This window comes from Gadus chalcogrammus, chromosome 2 (assembly GCF_026213295.1).
Source record: "Gadus chalcogrammus isolate NIFS_2021 chromosome 2, NIFS_Gcha_1.0, whole genome shotgun sequence".
Lineage (NCBI taxonomy): Eukaryota > Metazoa > Chordata > Actinopteri > Gadiformes > Gadidae > Gadus > Gadus chalcogrammus.
Genome location: NC_079413.1, coordinates 13,076,538 through 13,088,533, shown reverse-complemented (window position 1 = coordinate 13,088,533; position 11,996 = coordinate 13,076,538). Strand labels below are relative to the sequence as shown.

General features: G+C 42.7%; 1 protein-coding gene across 2 annotated transcripts; it reads left to right on the top strand.

Moving 5' to 3' along the window:
• Window positions 1-40: 40 nt before the first annotated feature.
• Window positions 41-11,895, top strand: gaa (alpha glucosidase). Of its 2 annotated transcripts, none has more exons than XM_056581732.1 (20): window positions 41-441; window positions 581-1,119; window positions 1,487-1,638; window positions 1,981-2,146; window positions 2,369-2,465; window positions 2,701-2,820; window positions 3,150-3,268; window positions 3,395-3,526; window positions 3,739-3,849; window positions 4,134-4,247; window positions 4,505-4,589; window positions 6,270-6,390; window positions 6,915-7,048; window positions 7,252-7,403; window positions 7,769-7,917; window positions 8,262-8,403; window positions 8,775-8,873; window positions 9,197-9,361; window positions 10,225-10,377; window positions 11,228-11,895. In XM_056581732.1, the coding sequence occupies exons 2-20, from the start codon at window positions 589-591 to the stop codon at window positions 11,291-11,293; spliced, it is 2,808 nt and encodes a 935-aa protein (XP_056437707.1). In that variant the 5' UTR covers window positions 41-441; window positions 581-588; the 3' UTR covers window positions 11,294-11,895. The 2 variants fall into 2 exon arrangements, with proteins under 2 accessions (XP_056437707.1, XP_056437700.1); XM_056581725.1 differs by having other exon boundaries at window positions 525-1,119.
• The last annotated feature ends 101 nt before the right edge of the window (window positions 11,896-11,996 follow it).

The following is an 11,996-nucleotide window of genomic DNA, read 5'->3' as shown; positions in this document are numbered from 1 at the left end:
CTTTGAATAAAATGGATAAAAAATAATTGCTAAGGAAATGTCCAGAAGCAATAGGATTTATGACAATTTTAGGCACAGTACTGTTCCTTATTTAAGTTTGCAACTGAAGTATTTCCATCTATTTAAACTGTCGCTAAACATACCAAAACCTTTGGGTGTTTCGCGGAATATGTACACTGTCCTATCGGGCTTTCCGTAGTCTAAAGACTACAAACCAAAACAAACTGAGGCAAGGGGGTACAACAGAAAGTTAGCCTTTAATTGTGAATGCAGACTGAAGCGAATGCATTGAACCGGTTTATGATATAAAAGCCAATAATCTTGTATGAAGAACTATAATTGCCTCTTATATGATATTTCGTACCTCTATTCGCAACTAAACTCGACTCCCTTGAGTTCGTTTGTAGTTACTTCTAACGCCTGTTACCTTCATTATAAACAGTAAGTACACAATAAGTAACGTTACACATGGCCAAATCGTTTAAGGGCCTAAACACAATGATATCTTATCTGTGTATCTTAAGGGGCTACAGTGAATAACGGTCACCTCTAGTTTCATAGTAACTGATGGTGCGGACAGGTCATCTGATGGCAGATTTGTCTGGTGCGGCGGTCCTCTCAGCTGGGCTCCTCTTCATCTCTGCTTTATTGACCTGTCTGTACGTCAGCCATGTGTCTGATTATGATACGATCAAAATCCGCTCTGAGGAACCCGTGGGACGTCCTCCAGCATCTGTGAACCTTCTAGAAAAAGTTCGGAACATCTTCGTGAAAATATGGACGGATCAAGCGGGAATAACCCAACAACCATCGGACGCTGGTTCTTCCAAGTGTCTCATGAACCTGGACAGCAGATTCGACTGCTCCAGAGACCGAGTACTGACTCGGAGTGAGTGTCAGGAACGAGGGTGTTGCTATGCCCCTCTGGCGCTCACCTCTGGCCCTCCTTGGTGCTACTATCCTCGGTCATATAGCGGCTACAAGATGGGTCCGCTCAGCCCCACCAAGAGAGGCCGGGGTGCCACTCTGGTACGACCGACTCCCTCCTACCTCCCCAGGGACATAACCACACTGCGCCTGGAGGTAATAGAGGAGACGCCGAACTGCTTCCATCTCACAGTAAGTTTCTCTAAATCAGGCATTTCTATATTTGAAACAAAATGAAACAAATGTACCTTATTTGAGTAGAGGTACATGTGTGAGCAATTATGTGAGTTTTTTTATACTATTATTATTTATAATTTCTTCTTTGGGAGACGTTTTAATCCAAGGCATCAGTGATTCAGATAGAAGTCATTAATGAGCATAGGTATCTCTCTCAAGGGTGCTTGTGTATGTTGAGGAATGAACCCACTACCTTTTACCATTCACCCTAGCCACTATTTCACTATCTGATTAGGAGTTGTGTTTGATCACACTTAAGAAAATGCATGCATGCAAAAAAAAAAAATATGGTCATTTCTCACCATGCAAATGTATTTGTTAGTTGAAGGACCCCTCGTCGAAGCGATATGAAGTTCCTCTGCCTCCTGGTAACTTTGGTGGGCTGAAGACCGACCACGACTCTCTCTATACAGCCGAGTTCCAGCCAGACCCTTTTGGCTTCATCATTCAACGTAAATCCAATGGCCGGGTAATGTGAGTTGATCATTTTCAAATGAGTGAAACTTTCCGTTAATTATTCCCACATCACAAAAAGTGCTTTGTATTAACTACAACTTCTATATTTTACATGTTTGTAGAGCAGCATGCATACACAGGAGAGGAGGAAGAGAATTATAAATATTTAAAGAATTGAAACCACAAATCAACAAAAAGTATACTCCAACCTATTTGTAAAAAGCCGCACCCCGGCTGCAACATTATATGCCCATTTTATCTCCAGCCTCTCGGTGAAAGTTCCTCATTCTCATCCCAAATGACCTAAATGACCTCACTCCCCTTCACTGGCCTTCCCCCCTGACCTCCCTTTCTGTCCAGCCTGAACACCACCGTGGCTCCGCTGCTGTTCTCGGACCAGTACCTGCAGCTCTCCACCTCCCTGGCCTCCCCGGTGCTGTCCGGCCTGGGGGAGCACTACACCCTGCTGGGCCTGGACCTCAACTGGACCAGCCTCACCTTCTGGAACAGGGACATGGCGCCTCATGTCAGTTTAGGAGTACCTGCATTGGATGGTTGTTTTTGTTGACCAATGTTAACTTTGTAACTTTTTTTTTTGACTCAGGCTTCATAAAAATAATTGTATGGTATATTTATACAGCCTTACCATTCACAATTAAATCTTATGTTTCCTTTGTAATTACAGTATGCTAGTCTACGTTACCTAATTGATTGTATATGTCCTTGTTTTCCCAACCCGCTGCTACAGGCTAATGCTAATATGTATGGGTCCCACCCGTTCTACCTGGTCCAAGAGGAGGACGGCCTAGCGCACGGCGTCTTCCTGCTCAACAGCAATGCCATGGGTACTCAACACCCCTTTTGCCTGGAGTGCCCCTGTTTTACCACCTAAATCATACATCTGGCTGAACTTTTTGATGTCACGCAAGGGTCGATACTGAAATGGCCTGTAATGACTGATCAATGTCACACCTGGTGGTAAAATAAGGGGCCCTCTAAGACATTATAGTGCACCCACTCTCCCATGTATACAGTATATATATCATATCGATATTTACTTTGTGATATTTTTTGCATAAGAGGTGGCCCTGCAGCCCACGCCTGCCCTCACCTGGGTGTCAGTTGGAGGGATCCTGGACCTGTACGTCTTTCTGGGCCCCGACCCCCAGAGTGTGGTACGACAGTACCTGCAGGTTGTTGGTATGGGGCTCCGTTTCATCCAAAATCAGTAAACTCAATTCAAACTGGCTTTGAAGAAGTTGTGTGATAATGGCTCCTTTTTTTGTATTTCAGTGATGTTTGATGTTTATGGTGATGATGGGACACTGTTTTTTCTTGGATTGTTTAGTCTAATTTGATTATCAACATGAATCACAGTAATGTGATCACACACACATTTTGCGTGAATGCTAAAGGACATACCTTTTTATAGTTGGTGTCCTTTATTGTTGATAGTCTGTCGGGTATGGGTGGAAATGAGTGGTCATGTGAGTTATGATTGGTTGACCTAAAGCCCTCCCCACCCCTAGGCTACCCTATGATGCCTCCTTATTGGTCGCTGGGCTTCCACCTGTGTCGTTGGGGCTATCACACCTCCAACGAGACCCGATCCGTGGTACAGCGCATGCACATGCACAATTTCCCACTGGTAAATAATTTCTAATTTGGTTCCAAATTCAAATGAAACGTCTACCAGGTGGTTATGGGATTCATGTGGGATGTTACTATTAACGTATACTGTTGTGCATTGATTGGTGGCTAATGGTTGAAATAGGATGTGCAGTGGAATGACCTGGACTACGCAGACAAGCGCCGGGTGTTCACCTTTGACCCCCAGAGATTCGGGGATTTACCAGACATGGTGGAGGAGTTCCATCAGAGAGGGATGAAGTATATTCTCATACTGGTCAGTTGCCAAATCAATATCTTTAAACCATAAAACCCCTGTTTTAACTCTCAAACGAACGCACAGTTTTTAGCGGGGTTCAATTTGTTGAAAGAGCTGGTTATCCTGATTCTGTAAACCCTGCAGCAAACCAAGTAGTTCCTATAATCTGCCAATAGGGGTCAGTGCTCTCAGACAGAACGTACCATCCCAGTCCATCTTCTTCTTCTCAGGATCCTGGTATCAGCAGCACCAGTCCTAAAGGGACGTACCTTCCTTATGAGGATGGACAGAGGAGAGGGGTCTTCATTAGGAATGCTACGGGACACACCCTCATCGGGAAGGTTGGGCTCAACTGTTTGTGTTTTGCATATCCCTAACCCTAGCCCCTGTATTTGAAATAACTAAATAGTTTCAGGTTGAAACCTTGCTTTTCATTACCATAGTGAAATTATTCTGTGTTCCTGAAATAAGTCTGTGTTGCTGAAATGAGTTTGTGTTCCTGAAATGAGTCTGTGTTTCTAAACTGTGTTCCTGCACTGAATTGCCATATGCTAGCACAGCAGAAGCCAGTGCTATGCAGACACCCGCTGAGTCGCTGTATTGTATTTCTATCCCTGTTTCCCAGGTGTGGCCGGGCCGGACTGCCTTCCCCGACTTCACAAACCCGGAGACTATCCTCTGGTGGAGAGACTGCATCCAAAGTTTCCACTCTACCGTCAAACTAGATGGGCTGTGGATCGTAAGTTTTGTTTACACATGCAAACACACTCACTCACTCACTCACTCACTCACTCACTCACTCACTCACTCACTCACTCACTCACTCACTCACTCACTCACTCACTCACTCACTCACTCACTCACTCACTAATGAGCTGTGTCTGACCTCACATGTATACACAGAAGCATGTTTTGTTGACCTGTATTCCAGCACCTTATTATTATTTTATACATTTTAACATCTACATGATTTCATCTAGTTTCCTCTCTTCTCAGGACATGAACGAACCAGCCAATTTTGTGCAGGGTTCAGTGGACGGCTGTCCAGACAGTGACCTGGAAGCTCCACCCTATACACCAAGTAAGTCTACTGGATCACCGCCATTGATCACTTTCAATTACTCTTATAACATACTCTTATGATGATTGTGAACGAAGATAATTCAGTAAGTTTGCCCATTCAAGAATAAATAGATCACTAACTTTTAAGGGACAGTGTGAAACGGTCCCTTTTCATAAACTAGACATACAATTGAGTGAGTGTGTGACATAAGTACTTCATAAAATCAACCTTTCGTTTTGACCAGTTGCTTTGTGCATACTATTTATTTTCTCTAAATATCTGTCTGGAAGCTTTTTGAAATTGGTTTGCCCTTTAGCAGACCAGGGTGCATTTCCTCAGTCATTTGCCATTATTTCTTTGATTGGCAATTTGCTTGGGAATTTGCATAGAATGGTGGGACTGCCTCTTGCTGCTTGAGTTTACAACAGTGCTGAATGAAAACCAGGAGCCCAACTGAATGTGGAATGTGTCTAATATAAAGTCAATGGGTTCTGCTGAAAAAAATACCAGTGGTACTGTTGTTTTGAGTATGCATGCATCTTTGGATATAGTGTATTATATGCCGGATTTATCCTCTGACTTTTTGTTTCACACATGTGGACCATAGGATAGTGTTAACCTTTTAGCGAGATGCCCAACCCACTACCTGTTCTTTCATGACATGTATATGAATGTATAATGTGTAAACCACTTGGAAAAAAAAGTATTGGAAACCAAATGACTAAAAAGTAGATAGGACAACATTAAACCCACAGGTGTTGGGTTAAGCTGAAACTGAACAGGCATGTTTACATAGATACTGTCAGATACTGTTTGCTGTCAACATTACAAGCAGGATATGCCCATGTATTGGACTTTTACTCGGGCGTACGGTTAGTTAGGTCAATACAGGCAGTGGTCCTTATCTTTTAAACTGGAGAGTGATATCAGCAAGAAATAGTGAGAGTTCTTGCTATATACCTGTTAACAGGCATTTGAACAAAAGGGGGAGGCGTTGACCTGGTTTACAGCCAGAATATGGCTGGTACATCAGAATGCATCATGGGATTTTTAGTTGGCGAGTGGCGATACTCTGCTATATTGAGAGAAACATGAGAAAAGCAGTGGCACTTCCAAAAACACAACCATGTACTCCCCTTATGACAAATCATTTCTGCCTTAATTACAAAACAAACTATTCTTCCCCACTATGGTCATAGCGATGTTACCTTGTGATGACCTGCACTTGAACCTTAAACAACAAATAAACAGCATACATTTAAAAAAAAAAGATTCTCTATTATTAATAGTAGCAAGGGCGCAGATCTTATTACAACTTAGGATCACAAACATGTTAATTTTCAAGAGTAATTTCTGGAGGGGACATTGCTCTAACAAACGGTTCAGTCAGATACACATGGGGGACATAAACCATCCTTGAAAAAGTGTTGTTTAATTGTTTGAATTATTTCTGTGGAGACGGCTTCTATTAAATACATATTTAGAAATAATTTATGTTGAGGGGGACAACTTCAGGTTTTTCAGAAGTTTGAGCGCCCATGATTATTAGGTTGTTTTAATCATTTAGACATGTATTTACTATCTGGGATTAATAAAGTATATCTTATCTTATTATTTCATCCTTGAACTGTAATGTGTGTGTATGTATGTTTGTCTGCGTGTGTGTCTGTGTCTGTGTTTCTTGTCTTCCATTTAAAGAGGGTGTCATCGGAGGCCAGCTGAACGTGGGCACCCTCTGCATGTCTGCGCAGCAGAACCTGTCCACCCACTACAACCTGCACAATCTGTACGGATTGACAGAGGCCAGCGCCACCTACAGGTAACATGGCACACAGCAAGTATCTGGTAAAAAGTGTGAAACTGCACTGCCTTGTTCAACCTATGTCTATTTGAGATTTACAAGGCACAAGGGGAGTTCTGGTAACAACCGAAGCATTTAAATTGCCTGACTTTATGAGGGGATTCAGGAGCACATGCACAATGGATTTCATCAATCAATGTCATTTATAGACATTCATAGCATTCACAGCACGGACTGCCATCACGAGAAAGATTGATTGTTGTTTTTTAATACACTTTCAATATAGACGTTTTTGTAAAGGATCTGTTTGATTGTGGCTCATTCATAGCAATAACAAATTGTTAGGCAACAAAAAATGCTTATTTAATTTTGTGATTTCCTGTTTTTATTGTGTCCCTTATTTGACTGCATGTGTATTGACTGTGAAGGCTGTAAACTTATCTTTACAGCACTTTGGTAAAAACATACTTTTTTTTTTGGGGTGCTACATAAATAAAGTAAACTTGTAATTTGAAACTTCAGTGACTGTCTTGTGTGGGCAGAGCTCTGTTGGAGGTCAGGGGGAAGCGGCCCTTCGTCCTCTCCCGCTCCTCCTTTCCGGGCATCGGACGCTTCTCCGGGGTGTGGACCGGGGACGTCCGGAGCGACTGGGAGCAGCTGCGGTACTCCGTTCCTGGTAAGGAGGGGCACGTGTGCATCTGTGGTGCCAGAGAACACAATGGATTACCTTCTCACTGGGGTTTAATCCCCAAAAATATATACACAGCTATGTTCCCAAATCGATCAAAAAGTATTGTCACTTTACTGTCACTTTATTCTCCTTTTTTATGACCTTTCGTTGGTTATCCTCCCCTCCACCCCCCCCTACCCCCTTCCCAGCTGTGCTGCAGCTGGGCCTGTCGGGCATGGCGTTGGCGGGGGCTGATGTGTGTGGCTTCGGGGGGGACACCACAGAGGAACTGTGTGTGCGCTGGATGCAGCTGGGTGCCTTCTACCCCTTTATGAGGAACCACAACGACAGGCCCAACGCTGTGAGACAGACCGTCCGCCCCTACATGTCCCTGTGTTGGCACGCTGTTGCTTATTTGCTGTGCACACAATGTCGTTTGTTGTCCTGTTTGGACAGGCTGCGTTATTTACTTTGGTTTAGTCAGCTTTTTGAGCCTTTTGTCTTTGTGTTTAGCTGCTATTGTAGGATTTTTTTTCTTGCAAGCAGTCCATCCGTTTGATGTACTAAGAGAGGTTATTCTAAAGTCTGTGTGTGTGTGTGTGTGTGTGTGTGTGTGTGTGTGTGTGTGTGTGTGTGTGTGTGTGTGTGTGTGTGTGTGTGTGTGTGTGTGTGTGTGTGTGTGTGTGTGTGTGTGTGTGTGTGTGTGTGTGTGTGTGCGCGCGCTAGCCCCAGGAACCCTACGTGTTTGGGCAGAGAGCCCAGGCGGCAATGCGGAGGGCCCTGAACCAGCGCTACTCCCTCCTTCCATTCCTCTACACACTCTTCCATCACGCACACACCTCCGCAGACACGGTGGCCCGGCCCCTCTTCCTGGAGTACGTCTCTCTACATCTCTTTCCGTCTCTTCTCGTCTGCACTTCTTGCTCCCTTTATCCTTTTCATGTCTCTCTTTAATCCGTTCGTCCTCTCATCTGCGCTGTTCTTCTATCCTCTCGTTCTTGTTCTGCCCTCCTTCTCTTTTCCTCTCCTCTCCTATCTCCTTCTCCTTTCCTCTCCTCTCATTCTGCCTCTCTTCTCCTCCTCTTCTTCCTCTCCCTTTCCTCATTTTCTATCTTTACATTCCCCTTCTCCCCACTGCTTTTGTCTCTCACTCTCCCACCGCTCTCCTCTCCCTCACACAGTAATAAGGATCTCTGAGCTGGTCTTATCCTATTTTCAGATTCCCCAATGACCCCAACTGCCAGACCATAGACAGGCAGTTCCTGTGGGGGCCCTCGCTGCTTATCAGCCCTGTGTTGGAGCCAGGGGTCGTTGAACTGGCCGCTTACCTGCCCGCAGGAACTTGGTACAGTCTGGAGGATGTAAGCATTGACACCTCCCACTCCCTCTCCAATCACCTTGCCCATGGTTTGTTTGCCCTGCGTGCTTAAAAAAACGCAGATGAAACGAATATCTTTGAATCAATATATTTCTAATAAAGTACTGCCAACCTAGGGTAGATCATTTAGGTGTGTATCGCCTTCCCTGAGAACGACCACAATTGCCAATGGCCGGTTGTGGGTTGTTTGTGAGGACAAATGTTTCACATCCCATGGATGTAGATCAGCCATTGCAAAACGTAAAAAAATCGACATCACATCTAGTGGTAAAATATCAATGTTATGTTAAACCCGGTATAGTCTTATAAAATAAAAGTCTTATAGTCCTACCTGCCCATGTAATGGGTTTGCAGGGTCTGCCTTTCTACAGTAAGGGCCAGTACCTGCTCCTGCCAGCCCCGCTGGACACCATCAACGTCCATGTGAGAGAGGGACACGTCATCCCACAGCAGGTCAGAGTATGGGGGCGCACAGAGAAGCTGCTCGACTCCTTTGGTCGAGCAGCTTCATTCATTCAATCAGGAGATTGAATGAATGAATAAAATGCAGAGATGTACTCCGGTACTGGAGCAAAATCCGATAATAACTCTTGATTAGAATAAGAGAGAATGCGATTATCTTCTTGAGTTCAGGTGTTTACCTTCAGACAGGATTTTATCGTACATTTTAGTGTCAGTATAGGGTTATAGGTCTACTTTTTTTGACCCATTATCATTACAGGCTCCAAACATAGAATAGGGTTACATGAACTACAAAATCTTCTCTATTTCTGCAGGAGCCAGCCCTGACAACCAACGCCTCGCGCAGCAATCCTTTCCTCCTCACGGTGGCACTGTCCCCGAGGGGCTGGGCCAGCGGGGACCTGTTCTGGGACGACGGGGACAGCATGGACACCTTCCATACCGGAGAGTACTGCTATGTCCTCTTCATCGCTGCTCAGGTGGGGAAGACTTCTTCACTGATGTTCACTTCCATCCGGTCATTTACATTCAGTCATTTAGCACATGATGATATGCAACTTGACCTACAAATGAGGAACCAGTTGCTGCAAAAATCGTTTTTATAAAAAATAAAACATGACAGAGTGTGGCTATAGGAATCAGGAAGTAGGTTTGTTAGTGTAGTGGTATTCAGTTGCATAATAGGAGATAGGTGTAATATAAAAATTATATTCTTTCCAATTTCTATCAAGAATTAAAACAACAAAGCGCAGAAGATGGTAGATTACATGTGTTTTGAAGATATAGGGAGGGATTATGCAGATCTAAGGTTCAAGAATCGAGGTGCAACACCTCAAAATAGTCTGGTCTGGAAACTTCAGATTTCAGATTTTTTAAAAGAAAACATTTTCCTTGGAACATAAGGAAATCAAACTCTGAACTGGTTATAACACATTCATTACGTGCTTCAGGTGACAGTTCTACCCCGGACTAGGAGATTTAATGACATTGTCTGCTCGGCCGACTAGTTTCATCATTTTTAGGAATTTAAGCTTAACCTTGAGGCACTTTAAATGTACAATATGTAAGAATCAGACATTCCTGTGGGTAGAGACAAAAACAATCAAAAACTTATGTTAGTTTTATGCACTCCTTTTTCCTGGCCTATTTCTTATATACTAGAAATCTGCCCAAAGGTTGTTGGAAAGTCGGGCAAGGGCACATTTAAAGTACAACCTGTTCATATTTTGGCAATTTAAAGTGATTCCTGTGTGTAAAAATCCTACAAGCAGTGCCTTTAATGCAAGAAAACTCTATATTTTGTTCCTATTCTGGTGACCCCTTGGTGATTTCGATCCTCCAGTCCCAGGTTGTGGGTGACCCGGTCAGGCAGAACGGGGGTCTGAGCCGCCTGGTTCTGGGGGGCCTGAGGGTGTTCGGGGTGCCGTCACGGCCCGTATCTGTGTGGGCCAACGGCCTGAGAGTCTTGGACTTCACCTATCGCACAGACACCAAGGTGAGCCGAGGCCCTGGCCGGATCTGAGGTGGTAGTTGTAATTACTTGTCAAATTCCATCAACTGCTTTTATGAAATGGTTAAATCTCACTTTACGTATTTGTGTTTGATCAAATACCATCAATTCCAGTTTTATCACAGTTTTATCTAGCGCTTTGTATATAAATATAAAGATAAATATCGTCTATAATCAATAAGGCTATTTAATATTATGATTATTGTTTTGATTATTATTAATATGATTATATGGAAGTTTATGAATGTTATAGTTCAAAGTTTCAATGTTAAAGTGACTAAATTTTGACTCACTAGGGCAAGCTTTGAGTATACAGTCTAAAAGCAGGGCCATGGGAGGATGACGAGGTTATAGTTCTCAGAGTGGATGACACACCATCTTCATAGAGCATGTCTCGACCACAAGCATGATAGCATCTCCAGTAGAAAATACGGAAGTGCAATGTAAGAAACTTTCATGGACTGAGAGACTGAAGCAGAAACACAATAAGAGCAATACAACGATTTAACGGGTAGGATAAAGAAACAACAGATCAATCTAGCCATCAAAACACTTTATAGTATTACAGTTAGAAATAATTAACATTAAAGATACACATAAAAGGCTAAAATAAAACTGAACAGATTAGGATACTAGAATATTACGTAAAAATAGCAAAAATTACTGAATTAAGCTGTACACATTATGATAATATGATTATGGTAGGAAGATGATAAGGGTGCATTAACCAGTTTACGCAGATCATAAACATGCTAATTAATTTTGATCATAATAAAGAATCATCAGGTTATATACTCTAAACTCTCTCTTTGCTTGTCTGTCTGTCTGTCTGGAGGCGTTGAAGGTGAAGGGTTTGGCCCTGCCCATGTCAGAGGTTTTCACAGTCCGGTGGGCTCTGTGATTTCGGAAGAAGAAGCCGCTTCATTCACACTACTTGTTCCCCCTCATCAGCTTTCTTACCTGTTGGTTGTCCTATGAAGCAAGCAGTCTATCTCCAAAATGTAAGGCAAATGAAGTCATTTGTTTTAACCCCAGATCATCACCCCAGTAAAGTAATCAACATGGTTGGAATAACATCTTTCGGTTTTTTCATCCAAGCCAAGTGGATATTGCGAGAGAATGATTATGACTGAAGTCATTTGTATATATCATGTGTATAATTGTATTTATTTCATCAAGTGAATTCCCTTTAAAGGAGAAATGTGTAAGATTGCCTTTAGCTTTTTGTTGTTAACATGTTCAGTGCACTGTGAAATATGCACTGTTTACCTCCCCTTCACATAAACCCATGGTATCCATGTATCAATGGACATAATCTGGTCTGTTTTAAATAATCGAATTTTGAAGCTATCATCATTATTTATCTTGGTCACTTTATTAGCAATGACTGTTTCTCACTGCTACACTGAAGAAAGTAACATTTAGCGATTGATTTTCGAATTTAAATGTGCTTCTGTTTTTGTTTTTCACTGCATTTCAATAAAGGATTTGTAAATGTGGTCCTCGTTGGATTATTAATTTAGCCAACACATTGGTGGTTGTTGCTTAATTTATTAGTTTACAACCAACATATAAGGCAATACGTATTTATACAATTTTAACAA